The sequence below is a fragment of the Salvia splendens genome, chromosome 1 (assembly GCF_004379255.2).
Source record: "Salvia splendens isolate huo1 chromosome 1, SspV2, whole genome shotgun sequence".
NCBI lineage: Eukaryota > Viridiplantae > Streptophyta > Magnoliopsida > Lamiales > Lamiaceae > Salvia > Salvia splendens.
The window spans coordinates 7,870,361-7,889,944 of record NC_056032.1 but is presented as its reverse complement, the minus strand read 5'-3'; the positions used below and the strand labels follow the sequence as shown (position 1 = coordinate 7,889,944).

Below are 19,584 nucleotides of genomic sequence, written 5' to 3'. Positions count from 1 at the left end.
TAAAAATATTCAAAGGCAACAGCTATGTCGTTGCCCAATCATAGCACGCCACGTCAGCTGCTCGCTGGCACGGACGTGCTTGATGCATCGAGCAGCGCCGTGCCAGTGGCGCGAGCGCAGCGGCGGACGACCTCCTCCGTGCCGCTTGCCGCTGGCACGGACGGACGGACGCCGTCCATCCACCGTTGCAGATGCTCTTATGTTCCAAGATTAAAATTTCAATAACTTCTATAAATCTGTCAACAGAGGGTATATTAGACACTTTCATAATACGATGAATCATTTAATCATAGAATAATTGTGTAATCCCTATTTCGTCGTTCTCTCTCCTTCCACTATTCAAGTTAATTAAACGTTTCAATTACTCCCCTTTATTCCAACTTTTTGCCTTTTCGTCGTCCTCTCCTTTTCGACTATTCTCCCCCTCGTTCTCTCAACCCTCATTCAACGGCTGCGGTGGCGATTATTTGCGAAGCAGCAGCATAACAAAAGAATCAATGCAATTTCAACGCAAAAAATTACCAACAACATAACAAAATAATCAACAAAATTTAAGCGCAAAAAATCAACACGGATTTCAGAATTCAACAAAAAAACAATAAGATCGATTCAACACAATTTCAACAAAAAACAACACAGATTTTAGAATCAACACAGAATCAATACGATTTTAAAATAATATTCAACTTCAGCAGAACAAAAAAACAACGCAATTTCAACGCAAAAATCACCAACAGCAAAACAAAAGAATCAACAAAATTTCAGCGCAAAAAACCAACAAATATTTCAGAATTCAACAAAAAAGCAACACGGTCGATTCAACACAAATTCTACAAAAAATCTTCATAAAATTAACATAGATTTAGAATCAATCCTATTTCAACACAAAATTCAATATCAACAAAAAATCAACGCAATTAAAGTTTCGACGTCAATTACAGTGGGGTTAAGATCCTTTCGATGATGTGAATATTTTCAGTTTTGGAAGGTGGGAGAGAAATTAGGAACGCATAAACCGTTCAGAAACTTAACTTACGAAAATACTCTCTGTTGACAAAATACATGCTCTTGTTGAGATAGAAATTCTACGCAATATTAACCACAGATCTATTATAATTAATGGATAGGATTAAAGTTTTGAGTTTGTATTAAATATATGGTTTGCATTGTATTAAAACATAAAATTTAATACTCATTTTGATCAATTAGTTGTAATATGAAATTTAATCAAATTGATTGACAATATATTTATGTGTCGTATTATATATAGAAAACATGATTACTATTGCAATACTCGGTTACTATTAGTTTGTAACTATTTTAAATTAATAACCGATAACTATGTCAACAATCTACGTTATAAATATCAACATGAAGACATTTGTATGTCAACAAAATGTAGTTGACATGCGTATGTCTTGTGCTGACATTTATATTTGCATGTCGACATGAAAATATTTTGTATGAAACATTTTTTTTGTTTTGACATTTATAACTTAAGTTGTTGGTATAATTATCAGTTATCAATTAGCAAATAAATATCAACCGATCACATGATTCATATCCCTGTAATACTCAATCTCAATTCTTCGGAGAAAATGTCCAGACATATCCTAGGTAAAAAATAAAATAACATTTCATGTATATATACATTATCATAAGATAAACAATTTATATAAAAAAGAGTAAAGGCCAAAACTGATCCTGAACATATGCTCATTTTATGATTTTGGTCTTATACTTTATATTTGAATTTTTGCATCCTGGACATTTCAACTCGGATCACAATTGGTCATACACTAACAATTCCGTCAATTTTTAAACTGTTTTAACCCGATTTGAACCGATTTTTAAACAGTTTTAACCCGAATGGGACTGTTAAAACCATCAAAATCGGGTTTAAACCGTTTAAAAATAGATTGAATTGTTAGTGTAGGACCAATTGTGATCCGAGTTGAAATGTTCAGGATGCAAAATTTCAAAAGATAAAGTATATGACCAAAATCATAAAATGGGCATATGTTCAGGACCAGTTCTGACCTTTACTCTATAAAAAAAGTTTAAAGATTTAAGAAATGACAAATTATTTCAATCACAGTATAACATGTTTTTAACAAATCCAAATAAAACTATTAGCACACCAGCAAAATACATACACACATATTCACAATCAAATCAAATATAGGAACTATTTAAAATAAATTAATAAAACAATATTAGCACACAAACTGAGTTATTCGACGGGCAAAATTTATAGGCTCCATTGAGAGCTGCTCAACTACCAACTAAAGCAATTACTACTAATTAACAGCCCAACATTATTGTCATATACTCAAATTTCAACAACCTTATTCATTCTACTGTATTTTCCTCAACTTCACCTAAAATCTAATGTCACTCAAGAATATAGTTATCTTCGGTGGGACGAAAGAAATAGGTAATAAACTGTGTGTGAGTTGGCTGAGCTGTAAAAAGGTAAAACCTGAAACTAAAGGTCTCGGATTTGAATCCTCCGCGGCACATATTTTAAATATAAATTCATGTATCCATAAAAAAAGGAGTAACTAACTACTACTCTTACTATTTAATTTGACAAATAAGATTAACTATGGAATTGAGCAAATGATCATTAAATAACTAGTCCCTTTGCCATAACTAGTCTCTTCTAAAAAAGAAAATGTGACATCTTTTATAGTATAAATTAAAAGGAAAGTGAAACGTCTATCATGAGACAGGGGAAGTATTTACTTTGATAAATAAGATTAAAGTCGGGTGCCATAATTGCTAATAGCCTAATTTTATTTTTCAAACGATTTGCTTCCCTTTCTATATTTTTTATTTATATTACGCTTTTCATTCTCATTCTCATTTTTTTCTCTTATTCACACATTTTATGTCAAATGGTAAAACAAAAAATTTCATTCGCATATTACTCGATCTCAAAAGATAATGCCACTCAAATTGGAATCTACTTTTAAAAATAATTATTTAAATATTTTTTTTATTTGTTGTTAATTTTTCCCATGTGATTGACCCACACGAGTTTCGTTTCCCGAATATGTCACTTACGAGCAGAGCATTTACACAGACACACCAGTTGTGAATGTAGAACTACGTAGTAGTTTATTGAAATCAAACAAGCCACTCAGAAGATTAATCTTGATACACACAACAAATAAACATGTAGCCAATTGATAAGTAGCTATTAGCCTTCGGATATACTATAAAAACTTTTTTAACACGGCCAAATTTATTATTAAAAAAACTATCTTACAATATGAAGTTAACCTCCACAGCAAGAGCCACAAGCAGGAGCTGCACCTAAAGCAAGATTTAAATATTCCAAGTCAATGACCAGAATTTGCCACAAGGGGGAACATTAGTAAAAGATGAGGGAAAAACTTACTGTGATCAATTCCTCTAACATTATCCATTCCACGGGGTGGCCCACGTGGACCACCCCCACCATATGGGCCACTTCCTGGTCCTCCTGGACCACCGCCATCCCATTTCTTGCTTGCACCGGAACCTTTCCGGTAGGCTTCAGTCTTCTCCATCTGCACAAGGTACGGGGGAATGAGGACATGATTCGCAGTGAAACTGCTATATTTAGCCAGAAGAATCGGAGTACCGAAAACATCGTGGCAAAGAAGACACCAATCAAGTTGATTATGGCCCAGAAGAAGTCTGTGATTGTTTTCAGTCGCCATATTGTTCTCTTATCTTTGATAACACCTAAAGGGCAGGACAGTCCCTAAGATGTTTTATATGATGCATAGAATGGATGTGCGTCATGTCCATCTATCCATTTATCGATGTTGATGTATGCATGAATGATGCATCAAGTCTCATATCAATGCAAATGAGTTTTTATAAAGTCTGCAGAAGTTACACAAAATAGTGCCTGAAACTAAGGTCCATCTTGGTATGATGGAATGGAATGTGATTCGTACTTCCATTCTATTCATTTGCTTGGTACGATGAATGAAAGAGGGAATGAAATGAAAATGTAAAAGACATGCAAAAATAATGTCATTTCATTCATATCCTAATTCCATTCCCACCCGTATTCCATTCCATCATACCAAGAAGAGAATGGAATGTGATTTCTACTTCCATTCTATTCATTTACTTGGTACGATGGAAATGGAATATAGATGCAAAGAAATTGTAGAAATGACTTTCTAAGAGCTATCAAATATGCTTAAATAACAGTAGAAATTCTGTTCATCTCCCCACCTAAGACAACACAGGGGCCCAAAAATCGGTTTTTTACTCTGATATCCTACGTATGCATAGAACAATAGCATTATTCATTAATTTTACAAAAAACAAACAATACTCCTCAACATGGCAACTCGACTATCATAGCAGATTAATGAGTATATGAAACAAAACTTCTCCTTCACATCTAAAACTTCGCAATACAAAATTATCCAACAATGAATTAAAAGAATTGCATTTTCATCATCTCTAATGATTAAGAATCAGACTTATCCCTAATTTCAATAAACCAAGCAGCAACAACAGGGGTGTTTCGAATTAATGAACGATCTATCATTTTAAGACGATAACACATCGTGGCAAAGGATATTTCTTATCACGAATTCAAATGAGCTGAGCATAAACTATCACTTTGATTCACAATCAATCCATCTGAACCAAAATCATGTAAAATTTGTGCAAAAATAGGATCGCGAAATACAAAAATTCGAAATGAGCATCAAATTAGCTAAAGGATCAGAAGAAAAAACACAACATAGATGAATTAATTCTTAAACGAGCTATCAAAAGGAGTGGGGGGAAATGTACCTCTCTCGACGTATGCCATGGTGGAAGCGACGACTCTTCTCCGGAGTCTTCCTCTTTGTTTATAAAGATGTGGGTAGGAATCAGGTGTTACCGATACCACAAGAGCACGGCTAGGAGGCCATCTCCGATTTTGACACGTAAGTCAACGATGGTTGAGTAGTTAGGGGGTCCACAATGGGTTGTGATCCCTACGTGCAAAATACCACGGCAGGAATGTTATGCACATCCACGCCATTCATTGCTAGAATGAAAAAAATAAAATACAAGTATGTAAACTTATTCAAAGGTGGGGATGTCCACAACATCCCATGCGGCATTTTACACAGTAGGGGATCCCAACCCGTCAACAATAGGGAGCCGCGGTTCCCGTCCAAGGACTTGGCTGAGCCGCGGCTCCCTACAGCTGAGGAAATCGAAGGCCGCGGCGGGGGGACCGACATGGGTGTGCCATGTACTCGGCGCGGAAACGGCTCTTGGGCGCAGCCCGTGGCGCCCTATTGCAGCGGCTGAGAGCCGCGACTCAGCTCAACTTTTTTTTTCTTATTTATTTCCTATAAATATACCCATTCCTCTCATTTTTTCACCTATTCAAATCTCCACTCTTTTAAATTTATCTCTATTCTACTTTCAAAAAATGAATAATTAAATTTTTATTATAGTCCGAAAATTTTTATTCTAATTAAATTAAAATATACCAACAATTGAAAAAATAATTAGATTTGTTGTTGTGGCTTGTCCTCTATTAGGGTGGACAAGTTTTTTTGTGGCCCTGGACAAAAATTTGTGGCTTGGGCTTGGGCATGGGCTAATTATTGTGGACACTCTTAGAGCCCAATCACAGCTCGCCAAATTAAAACAACACGGTTGATTTTAATCACATTGACTTTTTTTTTATACTCCATCCGTTCATGAAATATTGTCCAAGTTTGACTCGGCACGAGTTTTAAGAAATGTGAAGAAAAGTGAGTTGAAAAAGTTTGTGGAATGAGGGTCCCACATTTATAATGGAATGTGAGCATAAGAGCATGCGCAGCGGTGGCGTCCGTCGCCACCGCCGTCCGCGCCGCTGGCACGGACGCCATCCGCCGCCGCTGCGCTCGCGCCGCTGGCACGACGCTGCTCGATGTATCGAGCACGTCCGTGCCAGCGGACGCACACGTGGCGCGCTCCCATTCGTCAACGGCATAGCCGTTGTGTTTAAACATTTTTTATTTTTTAAAAAAAATCGGTATTTAATTATAAATAATGCTAAAAAATAAAAAAAAAATATTTTCCAAATCCCAAAAATATGGCCGTTTTTTCCCGTTTTTTCTGAATTTTTTTGATTTTTTTTTATTTTTTTCCCCAAAATCATCTATAAATACACACATTCATCACTCATTTATCACTTCAATTCATCTCTCATTCATCTCTCATTCATAATTTTTATACAAACTATCAACACATTCAACATTCACTCAACAGCGAGGTCTCCCCCACAGCGAGGACGAAGCCGAAGCCGGAAGCTCAACAGCGAGGTCTCCCCCACGCCGAGGCGAGCATACGACGGTTGGCCAGAGGATCGAGACAAGACACACAATGCGCAATACTCGAATCCACAATCAACTACAAGAAGACCTAATCAACCACATGTGGGCGAAATTCGGCAACGAGTAGTGGTTTTTTTAATTTTTAGGATTTTAATTATGTAATTTTTCATTTTTAGGATTTTAATTATGTAATGTTTAATTTTATTTGTCATTTGTAATATTTATTGTGGTTTTTAAATGAATTTTAATATTATGGAAATGTTATTGTTTAATTAAATTTTAAATTAATTGTGCTCGTCCTTGCGGAAGAGCACAGTTGTGGGTGTTATGCTCTTGCCAGAGAGCAGGCATGAATAGTACCGCCCGGGCCCACAACCGTGCCGCTGGCAAGAGCACGGTTGTGGATGCTCTAAAGAGTTAGTGGAAAATAAAGTCATTTACCAAAAATAGGAAAAAAAAAAGCAAAATGGACAAGTTTTCATGGACGGACTAAACTGAAAAAACTGAACAATATTTTAAGAGAGTAATTTTATTTTATTTTGCAAAATGGGCCAAGTCCATTTTAGCCTTTTTTCTGCAAATTGGAAGCCCAAAAACCCTACATGTATACATAGTTAGTTTATCAATCTGTAGTGTGTAGAATTAGCTGTTTTCTAATATTGTAGTACTACAGTTTCTTTTATAGCACTTGCTTGGCAGTGAGGAGTTATCTTTCTTATAGTGCTGAAATTTGTAATCCAACAAGTGTTATGGAAGATAGATGTGATGAATTTCTATGTATTATCAATTGCCGATTGTGAATGTAAATCCCTCCTATTTTCTTGAACTTGTGGTTTATTTATAAACACTTGGGGTTTTCGGTTTGCAAGATTGAATCCCGGATTAAATATGTAGCATGTTTGGTTCATGAGATTCAATTCCACAGTTCAATCATAGATGGATAATCAATAGATAATTAGTCATAACTAACCCCCTATGACTAATATAATTTCACACCTCAATCCTATATTGTATCTTAGTATTATTTTATCTAGGAAACCGACCACCACCTTTGAGTCATCAATATTGTTTGATTTAGTTGTACTATTGTTTGATACTTAATCTAGAGATGTAATTTATGCTCTTAAGTAATTTACGAGTCTATTCAATCTAAATTAATTTTGAGACAATTTAATCTTTAGCAATTGAAGACATTCTAAATAATGGCATATCATACGAGCTTTAATAGCAGAGAAATTCTTGTAGGTTTAGAGGAAAGTTGAATATCAATTCAAATTTTGTATCAAATATTTTTCAAGTTGCAAGATACCCCATTCGTTCTATAATAGATGTTACACTTTTACTTTTAGTTTGTCCCATTAAAGATATCATTTTTTTTAAACAAGTTTTCTTTCACATGAATATAAATATATTATTTTCTCTCTTCACCTAACATACAAAACATCTCCTAAAATCTCGTGTCATTCACAAATATGTCATCTATTAGGGCATAAATAACGCACCGGGCCGGGACCCAAGTGCGGCCCAGCCCCCGGTCTCGTGCGTTGGAGGAGTCATTTTTGCTGCCTGGGCTGCTCCCGAGGACGCAGTAGCGTCCTGGGGCCACTCCCAGGCTCCGGCCTGGCCGGCTTTGGAGGGGAGCTTTTTCCGGTCTCGGGCCCCAATTTCTTTTTTTTTTTGCATTTGGAAGAGGAAGAAGAGGGGCAACGACAGACCCCCAATTTTCTGATTTTTAATTTTATTTTTTTTTATTTTTGGAAGAGGAAGAAGAGGGAGGGGGAGAGAAAGAGGAAGAAGAGGGGCGACGACCACCCAAATTTTCTGATTTTTAATTTTTTTTAAAAGTAATTTTTTTGCATCTTTTTTTTATGTTCTCATTTTTAATACTCTATTTTTTAGTTTATAATTTATTATTTTTGAATTAAAAATGAATTTCTCATGTTATAATTGTTCAACGTTTTCAATTTTTTCAAGTAAAATAGGTTGAAGTTAGGTTATAGGAGTTGTGGCCTGAGACTCAAATTTAGGGGAATGATGACGTGGAGGGGACTTGAGGCCTGAATCCGGACCAGGGTTGTGGATGGCCTTATGAGACGGAGGAAATACATATTACCCCCCCCCCCCCCCCCCCCCCCGTCCCTGAAAAGTACGAACATTTAGTTCGCCACGGGTTTTAATATAGTAAGTGGTAAACAAAAGAGAGATAAATAATAGTGTAAGTAGTATTAGTGGAGAGTGAGCTCCGAATCATTACTAGTCCATACTTGATAAAATTATTACTCTCTTCGTCCCCAAAGAATATGCACTTTGGGTTCGTCACGTGTTTTAATACAAAATTGATAAAGTAGGAGAGAGGTAGAAAGAAAAAGTAATTAAAGTATTGTTAGTGAGGAGTGAGTCTCACCTCATTAGAGAGAAGAGAGTTTTCAAAATTAGAAAGTATATATCCTTGTGAGACAGACTAAAAAGAAAAGAGTGCATGGGACGTCTATTAAAATAACACAAACAAATTTTATATAGTATAGGAAAACAAAAAAAAGGAAGTGTGGTAAGAGAAGAATCCAGATAAAAGCTGCATACGACACCCATGATCTCTAATCAGGCAAAAATCAGCTCTCTTATATATGAAGCTTTGATGTATTTTACGCAAAGAATTGCGACGTGTGGAGCAATTGCCTCTACCTCAAATCTATATATAAATCTCACCAATGTTACTCATTTTACAACATCTAAATTCCTAATTTTATACGCCTTTGTATTTCGCATTGGAAGGTGGTAGCTGAAGTAATATTTTCATAACCTTTTCAGGTTGGTAATTTATTTATATTTTTGTGTTTTTCATCTTAATATAATTAAATCTTATTTTGCTATTCAATGTTTATCATGTTATAGTATAGTATTTAAGTTGTACTTATACTAATAAAATTGCCTTTTTTTTTCCTACGGAATTGAATCAAGATTAAGTCAGTGACTATATTTGTAGCTTCAATTATTCTTATGATGTTGATCATCACATCTTCATTGGCGGACGACTCAAGTTTTTGCGACCAGAAATGTGCGACCCAATGCTCCAAGGTGGGGCGGGCAGACCGTTGCCTGAAATATTTCCACATATGTTGCGATAAGTGTGGTTGTGTGCCATTGGGAACTTACGGAAACAAGGACAAGTGCCCTTGTTATAGAGACATGAAAAATTCTAAACAACGATATTTCTGGCACAAGAAAAAAAAATGCTCTTACCTATTCGTCTTTGCTTCTTTAAATTAGCTAACGTATCACAATCAAATTCCACTAAACAACGATATTTCTGTCACAAGAAAAAAAATAAAAATACCCGTAAAACCAAAAATCTCCACATTTAATCTTATTTACTTATATTATTTTTTTCTTCTTTTTTGTTATATATTGCATAAATATTTAATTAAGAAATTTATTAAAATAACAAAAATTACATAATTAATAAAGAATTTCTAAATTAAATATGAAAAAAATTACTCATTCTGTCCCAAAAAAATAGACAAACTTGTATATGACACGAGTTTTAATGTGCAATTGGTAGAGTAAGAAATAGATGAAAAAAGTAAGAAAAAGAGAGAAAAAATAGTGTTAGTTGATTGTGAGGTCCACATTATTAAGGATGTGTAATTGGTTAAAAAAAAATTATATTTAGACTTGATCCAATTTTAGAAGATGACCTAAAGTAGTAAAACTAGTTTATTTTTTAGATCGGGTGGAGTATATAATTAAAAAAAAATGAAAACAATGCATAATTCGATTAAAATTCCACAAACATTCGAGGGCCAAAAGAAGTGTCATTAGTTATTTTATAAATAAAATTTTGAATTACTGAAAAATTAAAAATAAATACACATGCGATCGTCCACATCGGCCACACCACCACCAAAAGCGTGCTTAAGCATGCATATGCATGAATCGGCCACATGCTCAGGGGCCTTAGCCCTTAAGCACAAAATTGCGTGCTTAACCCTACCTTAAGCACGGGGATGCAAATTGTTCTTAATAAACACGGCCAAATTCATTCATAATGTTCATCTTCCAAAATTACACACTCTTTTGCTAATGCTGAAACAACCATTCTCATCATAAATGGCCAAACAAAGAAAGAGCAGCAAGCAAAGCAAAAAAGAAAACATTACTAGGCACATCAACAAACAGATTATATGTGTGCTTGCAGAAACACAACACCTTCTAAACATCAAAGTATCCAAAAAAAATCAGTTCTTGCTCTTAGATTTGGATGGAATTTTCCCATATGCCATAAGCCTGGACTGTGATATCTTGAGCTCAGCCTGTTGCTGTTTTCTCTTCCTCTTTCTTGAAACAGTTTTCTCCTCCCCATTCGACTCCACTGGCCGTGATTTCTCACTTCCAACCGCATTAACCTCCACCTCTTTCCCCTTCCCCTTCCCCTTCCCCTTCCTGTCTTCATCAACAGCCTTAGAAGTATTACCCTTTCTGTATTTACTCTCCTTTAGCTGGATAGTCTTGATCCTAGGTACCTTCCATTCCTTCTCCCTATATGGAGCTATCTTCTTCAAAGAGACATACTGATTCAGCTCTTTGTCGTCCAGAGCAAGAATCTCTTCCGCGCTCAATCCAAATCTCTTAGCCTTAACTGGTCTGTATTTGAATCTAGTTTTCAAGTCTCCAATGGTGTCCTCATAATCTAACTTATAGTACTCATCCAATAGCTCCTCTATAACCGCCTTCTCTACTTCGCTCGGCTTGTGCTTCCTCTTCCTCTTACTTCCCCTCTGCTTTCCCTCATCCTCTCCATCTTCTTCCTCCTCCCCACTGGCTAACCTATCTTTAATAATTCGTTCTCTAAACGACTTGAACCCTTCTCCCGACTTATCCACCTCGTCCCAACCCTTGTCAAGTCCAAGCAACTCATCTTCTTTGTCGAAATCTGGTTTCTCAAGCTCCTCATCTTCATCATCATCAGTCCCAAACTGCGGATCAACATCCTCAGCACCATAATACTCCTCACCAAATGCTTCATTCATCTTTTTATCATGTGCTTCAGGATCAAATTCATCCTCCAAATCATCCTTATCTAGAAAGATCCCTTCAGTCCCAGCCACCTCCCTAATCTTCTCTAACTTTTCCTTTATCTCTTTCTTCTTCAGATTCTTCAACCTCTTCAGCTCCTCCTTCCTCTCAAACTCCGCCTGCCCAATCCTCTCCTCTTTCCTCTCCCTCTGTGACTTCCTCGCATTGTCCTTCTTCCTCACGGATCCCTCCACTTTCCTCGAATGCCCCATCACCCTGTCGCCAGCATTCTCCTCAAACCTAAAGTTGAATTCCCTCTCATAATCCTCTTGCTTCTCCACCTCATCCTCATCCTCTGAAATGTTTACATCCACATCGCCATGGCCTTGACTTTTCTCTTCATCAATCCACATCCTTTTCCGAAAATAATCCTTCAAAAACATCTCTTCGTTATCCAACTTCTCATCGTCTCCAAAATACTCATTCATCTTCTCCCCAAGCACATTATCCTCCTCTTCATCTTCCTCATCCTTGGCACTACTCTTCACTCTCAAAAAATCCCCATCATCGTCATCATCAGATTTCCCCTCCTCCAGAGATTTCACAATCTGCTTCCTCAGCTCCTCCTGCTCTTGCGAATAACTCTTCAGCTTATCATTCGCGCCGTCATCCCCAATTATGTCCTCTTCATCACTTAACTCTGGACCCGCCTCAATCAATTGCTTCGAAACGACATCTTTCAAATACATAGGCTTCCCCTTCTTCATGCTAGCAGTATCCTCGTCTTCATCGCTATCCTCGTCATCGGATTCGAACAATTTCGCATCTTGCTCCCTCAAAACCGGGTCTTGATTTTTCACCTTAATCAACGCCTCAAAAAATTTAGTGTCAGTCTTCTTACTCGGTTTCTTCAACTCCTCCTCCCCAGACGACGATTCCTCTGAATCCGAGTCCGATGAGTCGACTCTGCCCTGCTTCTTGAGCGCTTCGTACCTGTGCAGCTCCTCTCGCTTCTTGTTGTGCTCGTAGCGTTTGGCAAATTCCTGGTTGATTTCAATTTTAGATAGGTCTTCGTCTGAAGAATCGCCGTCGCTGTCGAAAAGCTTCAAACGATCCATTTCCGGAGGATTGAAACTTTGAGCAGAAAACAGGTTTTTGAATCGAATTGGGGGTTAAGGTTAGGGTTTTGGTGTATAAATCTCAGATGATTATCTTAAATCTTGTGCCGTACAATTGCAAGCAATAAGGCCCAGTAATCTCATTACAAGGCCCAAATTTAGAATAGGCTTCTCAAAAATAGAACCCATATCTTCAATGTGATGTTTTTTTTTTATATTTTTATTTATTTTTAAATTAGATAATTAATTTAAGGTAAATTGATAAAAAAAAATCGTGAAGTTTGAGTTATAAAATCCACGGAGCGGGTGTTGAAATCGTGAAGTTTGAGTTATAAAATAGTCGTAAATTATAGACGAACTAGATTTTTTGTCCCGGAACAAATCTAAAATTCATGGAATTTTCCAACTGATTATAAGTTGCAGACGGACCCCGTGCGAGGAGCACAAAGCCCAAACTATAGTGGGCTTAATCATAAAATCACATGTATTAAAATATGAGGACTTTATTTTAGTTTTTAAGGATACCGGCTCCTAATATCACGGAACTTCCAAAAAGTTTGTTTTTTTCCCACAAGCTTTCAATTTGGCAAATAATATCACATATTGTTACACGAGTTTGTTATTTTCCACTGGCAAAAAATTTTCGACTAATAATATCATGATATGACTTTTTTTTCGTAATTTCTCGACAACTCGAAATTCAAGTTCTTCAATCTCTGAGGATATTTCTTCTTGAAGCACACCCTCCAAAATTGTTCTTCAATCCATTAGTATAGCCGGAATTTTTTAGCTAGTGAGAAATAACATAATCGAGTAAAAGTTCATGATATTATTTGCCAAATGAAAAGTTTATGGGGGAAAACCAACTTTTTGAAAGTTCTGTAATGTTAGAGGCCAATATCTCTAGTTTTTGTTATCTCTAGTGTATCATAGGATAATTAATCATAGCTCCTATATGACTAAAATAATCTTAGATTATATCCTTGTACTATTATTTTATTTAAGAAACCAAACACTAGCATAAGATACTGCTATTCAAATTATAACACGAAGACGCGGCAAAGCCCTAACTGAAAAAATGGCGACGGCGATCGGCTGGTACGGACCGCTGATTGATCTCTGCAAAGCATCTTCTTATGTTGGGGATTATGTACAGCTCGTAGTCTTCGTTCACCAATTCACCCCTATACAGGTATTTTTCCAAATAATGGATATCTTATGCGTTTTCTACTGCTTAATTAAATCATGGAGTAGTAGTTTATTCATCCGTGTTGATGGATTTCTCCGAGTGCAGTATAAAATTGGTGGAAATGGAGGAGAGGTGGTGAGGATGGACGTTCTGGTGGGGGATGAAACGAGGTCGTATTTTCCGGTGACCATTTGGCAGAAGCATATGAGGTCCCTAATTTCAGTTGGGCGTGTTTTTCTGCTAAGAAGTAATGCTGCTTCTTTTAGTAACGATTACTAGTTTTCTGGTGCATTGGTTTTATTTCTTTCTGATTGTGAATTTATCATGAGCTTTGTCGAAAATGGGATGATTGTAGCATATAATTAGTCTATGGATCGTTGCTGTGATACAACAGTTGGGGAAATTTGTGATAAAGTGTTTTTCTTCTTCTTGCTAAAGGTGTTTGCTTTAGTTAACTTCTCAAGAATCAAGGCCCTGAGAGTTGTATTATTACTGTCACTCGGTCTATCTTCTCGAATCAACTAGCATACATACGAGCCAGATTTTGTTGCTATGCTGTAGTGAATTAGCGTTTTACCTCTTCCAGATTAGGACGGAAGCTCAGTATCTTGCTAATGTTATCGTCCTTCCTGTCCTAAAAGTTTTTCCATTGCTGGCTGCATTTTTATGGATTTCGTTGTTTCGTGGTCTCTTAGTAATCAGTTGAATATATGCAGATCTCAAAATCACAAGATATGGAGATACTATTGAAGCCAGGGCTCTATATTGTTCATCTTTGAAATGTTTGCTTCAGCCAGATGACTTTGTTTCACCCAAGGGTACTCTGTCTCTCTCTCTCTCTCAAATACACACAGGATGCTACACTATGCATCGCTGTCCAGCTAGGGTGCTGCTGTTTATAATATGCTTCAAGTATACTTTTATTTCCTAAGACAGCTAGTTCTTCTTGGCACATTATATTTTTCTGTGGCGTGTAGGTTTGGATAAATTGATAGGAGAGAGTCATGTGGGGATCACTGTGAAGGACAAACTCCGGAAAGTTGCTGGCTGGTTGCAGCGGGCTAACCTTGCTCACTGTGGCAGTATATTGAACTACAATGAAGTGAGTTCAGAACCCCCTTATTCCATTTCTTATACCAAATTCAGATTGGATAAAGATGTTTGAATGATGGAATTTTACTACTTTCTCTATAATGCTCCTTTTGCAAATAATGTGACATAATCCTTAGTGCAGAAGGCAATTGAAAGTAAACTGGAAATTGCATGAAGAGATATGTACCCAGGATTGCTCCTCTCTGTCCGAATTAAGCCAATGTGAGGACTCTTGCAAAGCAAGTTTTCACGCATCCGTTGGTGAAATATTTTTGCCAATTACTTGGGCAGATCTCCGAGAGCCTGAAGCAGAGAGGATGTTTATTAGCAGGCGGCTAAATTCGCTTGGTGAGAACAGTTTGGTTGACGATCTCATAACTATTGGCTGTCAGATATGCGGTGCCCCAGTGAATGACAGACTAGTGTACGTACAAGCATTTGAACGTCTTATTCGTTCAAGCAGAGCATTCATCATACTGATAAGCTTCGTTCTGGCAGGTCAAACACTGAGCATAACACCATTCCTTTATATTGCCAAAGAAGCTCAGACCGTCTCCATATGATAGGGACCATATATAGACCTTTCTTGGTACAACTAATTCTTGAATTTCCTACTGCTGATTATAGATGTTCAGCTGTGAATCCTGTAAACTTGGATTCATGACGTTGTTCTTTCTCATTCTCCAGTTATACCTGTGGGATGACTCAAAATACCTTCCCATTTCTGTGACCAACAAAGCGGCTGAACTTCTGTTTGGTAACATCCCTGCTGAGAAAGTTCTTTCTTCCTATAAACTTCACCGGCCTAGTCCGAGCCATACTGGATTCAAGAAGGATCGTTCTTGTGCCAGAAAAGAGGTCGATAACGAAGGTGAAAAGGGAGGCGGTCATAACCCGAATTTCTACATGATTTGGTTGATTTTATTGCGTAGTCTGTTTCAACATGGTAAAAACAGCCCTTTCAAATTTAAAGTAACAGTTGATACAAATATGGATTGGGAAAATGGGAGGCTTGAGATGGTATCAGTCTCCCTTCCCGCTTTTACAGGAACACCCCAAAATTGAGCATGATAGTTGGAGCCTTGTGTATGAACAATTCAATAGTGAGCAACATTTCTGTTGAAATATTGCAACTGGTTTTATATAGACACAAAATGTATTGCTGGTGTAACAATACATTCAATAATTTAACAGTTATGATCCTATTTGGAGAAGTACAAGGCAAATAAGGTGTATAAAGACTGAAAATATCTGATGGCTAAGCTACAGTACTACGCTAAGAATAAATGCACCAAAACTGGGGCATAGCTTGAACTGACCACTTGTTATAATAGGGAAGTAAAATGGCAGGCTAATCTAAGTAGTTTCTGTAGAATTTGTAAATTTAAACATACATCAAATCAATTCTCAATATAGAGAAGATAGAAAAGATATTTTTCATTGATCAAAATATATGAAAAATTACAGAGAAAGGCAGCTAGCTACTTATTTATACTATGACTCATTGAGCTAAGATGTAGCTACGGTGCACGCTGGTGCATGAGGATGATCACATACGATCATCTCTCGTTTAACTAACTACTAACTAACTAACTAACTGTCAGCTCACAACTGAACTCCTTTTTATTTCTTCGAATCTTCTTCACTTCATTGTCTTCATGCAGTGGCTCTTTTCTTCACTTTCAACACCCCTTCAAGATGGACAATATAAACTCTTAAAGTTCATCTTGTCTAATACCCCTTGAAAAGCAGCAACTCCCAAAGGTTTGGTAAATATGTCAGCTAGCTGCAAAGTATTCCGAATATGCATAGGCTTTATAATCTCATCCAAGTACTTTGCTCTCACTGTATGACAATCTATTTCAATGTGTTTTGTACGTTCATGGAAGACTGGATTAGAACAAATATGAACTGCAGCTTGGTTATCACAATATAGAGGAACAACCTTTTCTGTCTTTATTCCAAAATCTGCCAGAATAGTAGAAGCCCACACAACTTCACAACAAGCTTGAGCCATTGCTCTATATTCAGCTTCTGCTGAGGCAGTGTTGTTAGGGTCGCGGGGCGCCCCGGGGCGATGAGGGGGGACCCCGGGTCGCGGGGCGATGGGGCGACGGGGCGAGAGACCCACGAATCGGGGCGCCAAAATAGCCGAATGATGATTATATTTGTGTCTCTTTTATAAGTTTGTTGCTTGAATGTTTATCACATCAAATAAATCTACATACATCATTATTCCATATTAAAAAAAAAAGATTAGACGGAAAATATAAGTTTTTAAACAAGATAACATGACTAAATAACTGAATTTTATTATTATTATTATTATTATTATTATTATTGTTATTCATTTGTATAAATAATGTATTTACAATTTTTATAAAATGCTAGATAATGAACAAAAATTCAATAAATCTCCATTTTAAAAGTAATTATAAATTGTAAATCACAAGTTACTACATACTACATTTCTAACTTTCTATTCTTAGAAATAGAATTAATTAAAAAAATCACAAATCACTATTGTAATTACAAAAATACAATCTTAAATTGAATAAATAAATAAATTATTCAACTTTAATTTATTATACCTAAATAATTGATTATTTAATTAAAGGGGAAAACATCATTTATATAGTTGTGTTAATAAAAAATGGATTTATAAATAAAATGGAGTACTTTTATTCAGTAGAATAACTAGAAGTAAGTAAAAATACAAATTATAAATGATGAACAATATTATTGAATAGAATAAGATACGAAAATATGTCTGATTAGGTTGTAGGTGCTAGCTCTATCTATATGTGATTTGACACCTTCCACCTTTACTTTTTGTAAGTCTTCACATTTCCCACTAAAACTACTTCATTTCTCTTTCTTCTTCAATCTTTATCTGTATTTTCTATCTCAATTCTCTCACAAACACAGGCTCACTTAACGGGGAACCTAGCAGGATACTGGCCGGCGCTGTTTCCGTCAGTGAAACCGACGATCTTCTTCTTCCTCGCCCCAGCCGCTCGCCCCAGCCGCCCCAACGGCGACCCCTGAATCTCGTCCCACCCATCCACAATGGGGCGACGTCGGTCTCGACCCTTGCGACCCGCGACCCAAGCGCGCTCGGGGCGCGATTTTAACAACACTGTGCTGAGGATCTTGATATAGTATGCTGTTTCTTAGCTCTCCATGATATCAAAGAAGTTCCCAGAAACAAACAATATCCTGTCATTGATCTTCTAGTGTCTGGGCAAGCTGCCCAATCAGCATATGATAATATGCTTAAGGAAGGCTCTAATTTTCTGGAGTGAAACAATCCATGTCCTGGTGTCCCTTTCACATATCTCAGTGTTTTCTCAGCTGCAATCCAATGTTCTTCACAATGTTTAGAAACATATTGACTAAGTTTATGAACAACAAATGTTATATCTGGTCTTGTGATGCAACAATATAGAAGTCTCCCAATTAATCTTCTATATTTTGAAGACTCTTTCATTACTTCTCCTGCATCTTGTCCCAGTTGCTTTGAGGGATCCATAGGGAGTGAAGATGGCTTGCAGCCTAACAAACCAGCATCTCTCAATAAATCCATAGCATATTTTCTCTGAGATACAAGAATGCCATCTTTGCTTCTAGCAATTTCCAATCCCAGAAAATATTTAGGAGTGCCTAAGTCTTTGAACTTAAAATGCTGAGCCAAGAATTCCTTGAAACTTTCAATCTTCTTTCTGTCATTTGTGGCTACCAAGATATCATCTACATAGATTACTATGCCAAAGAATCCCGCACTATCTTTCTTAAAGAAGAATGAATGGTCTGAGGCTGACTGTTGATGCCCAAATCCACTCAAAACTTTAGATAGCTTTAAGTACCATTGTCTTGAAGCTTGTTTGAGACCATATAAAGATTTCTTAAGTCTACAAACAAGTTTGGTCCCTGGTTCACATTCGACCCCCTCAACAGACAGCCCAGGATGTATATTCATGTAAATCTCCTCTTCTAATTCTCCATACAGAAAAGCATTGTTTATATCAAGATGGCAGAGTTCCCAATCATTTATAGCTGCTAGTGGTAGCATAAACTTCACAGTAGTGAGTTTAGCTACAGAGGAAAATGTGTCCAGAAAATCTACACATTCCAATTGTGTATAACCTTTGGCAACTAGTCTTGCCTTATATCTTTCTACTGTTCCATCAGCATGAAATTTCACTTTGAAAACCCATTTACAACCAATGGGTTCTTTCCCAGGTGGAAGAGCTGTGATGTACCAAGTGTCTGTCTTTTTAAGAGCATTCAACTAATCTTGAATAGCTATATGCCATTCTGGAATTGGAGCTGCCTGGGAGTAGTTGGCTGGCTCAAATACTGCAGTCATCAGAATGACATATCGAAGGTATGTTGGGGATAGTTTTGATAAGGTGAAGTAAGATGAAATTGGGTATGGAGTAGTTGAAGAAACTGAGTTACATAGGTAATCAGTTAGATGAGCTGGTGGTGTTGTTATTCTGCCAGCTTTGGTAGTGATGGAAGAAGGTGGTTGCTGATGATTTTCTGAAGAAGATGTGAAGGGATTATTTGATGAAGAAGGATCTTTATTTTGTGCGGCTGAAATATTTTGTGAGGCTAAGTTTGGAGAGTTAGGAAAATTTGATACAGTGAGGTGAGAGTATGGAAATATGTTCTCATGGAAAACAACATTGCGAGTGATAATCTCTCGCATGCTGTCAATCTCAAGAAGTTTGTACCCTTTATATCCAGATGGATACCCAAAAATATACACTTTGAAGCTCTTGGTGAAAACTTGTCTCTGTCCCTATTAAGGGTTGAGGCATAACAC

General features: G+C 36.8%; 4 protein-coding genes across 4 annotated transcripts; 1 reads left to right on the top strand and 3 right to left on the bottom strand.

The window, feature by feature from the left end:
- Positions 1–3,100: 3,100 nt before the first annotated feature.
- Positions 3,101–4,956, bottom strand: LOC121795154 (selenoprotein K-like). The gene is made up of 4 exons (XM_042193613.1): positions 4,813–4,956; positions 3,632–3,735; positions 3,407–3,557; positions 3,101–3,321 (listed from the first exon to the last, which is right to left on the bottom strand). The coding sequence occupies exons 1-4, from the start codon at positions 4,829–4,831 to the stop codon at positions 3,284–3,286; spliced, it is 312 nt and encodes a 103-aa protein (XP_042049547.1). The 5' UTR covers positions 4,832–4,956; the 3' UTR covers positions 3,101–3,283.
- Positions 4,957–10,358: 5,402 nt separating this feature from the next.
- On the bottom strand, positions 10,359–12,526 carry LOC121795143 (protein KRI1 homolog). The gene has a single exon (XM_042193603.1). The coding sequence runs from the start codon at positions 12,470–12,472 to the stop codon at positions 10,577–10,579; it is 1,896 nt and encodes a 631-aa protein (XP_042049537.1). The 5' UTR covers positions 12,473–12,526; the 3' UTR covers positions 10,359–10,576.
- Positions 12,527–13,521: 995 nt separating this feature from the next.
- Positions 13,522–15,903, top strand: LOC121799075. The gene is made up of 7 exons (XM_042198407.1): positions 13,522–13,664; positions 13,767–13,908; positions 14,378–14,479; positions 14,639–14,763; positions 14,891–15,177; positions 15,252–15,342; positions 15,441–15,903. The coding sequence occupies exons 1-7, from the start codon at positions 13,551–13,553 to the stop codon at positions 15,816–15,818; spliced, it is 1,239 nt and encodes a 412-aa protein (XP_042054341.1). The 5' UTR covers positions 13,522–13,550; the 3' UTR covers positions 15,819–15,903.
- A 1,980-nt stretch (positions 15,904–17,883) lies between these two features.
- Positions 17,884–18,825, bottom strand: LOC121751467 (uncharacterized mitochondrial protein AtMg00810-like). Its single transcript, XM_042146544.1, has one exon. The coding sequence runs from the start codon at positions 18,823–18,825 to the stop codon at positions 17,884–17,886; it is 942 nt and encodes a 313-aa protein (XP_042002478.1).
- Positions 18,826–19,584: the final 759 nt, after the last annotated feature.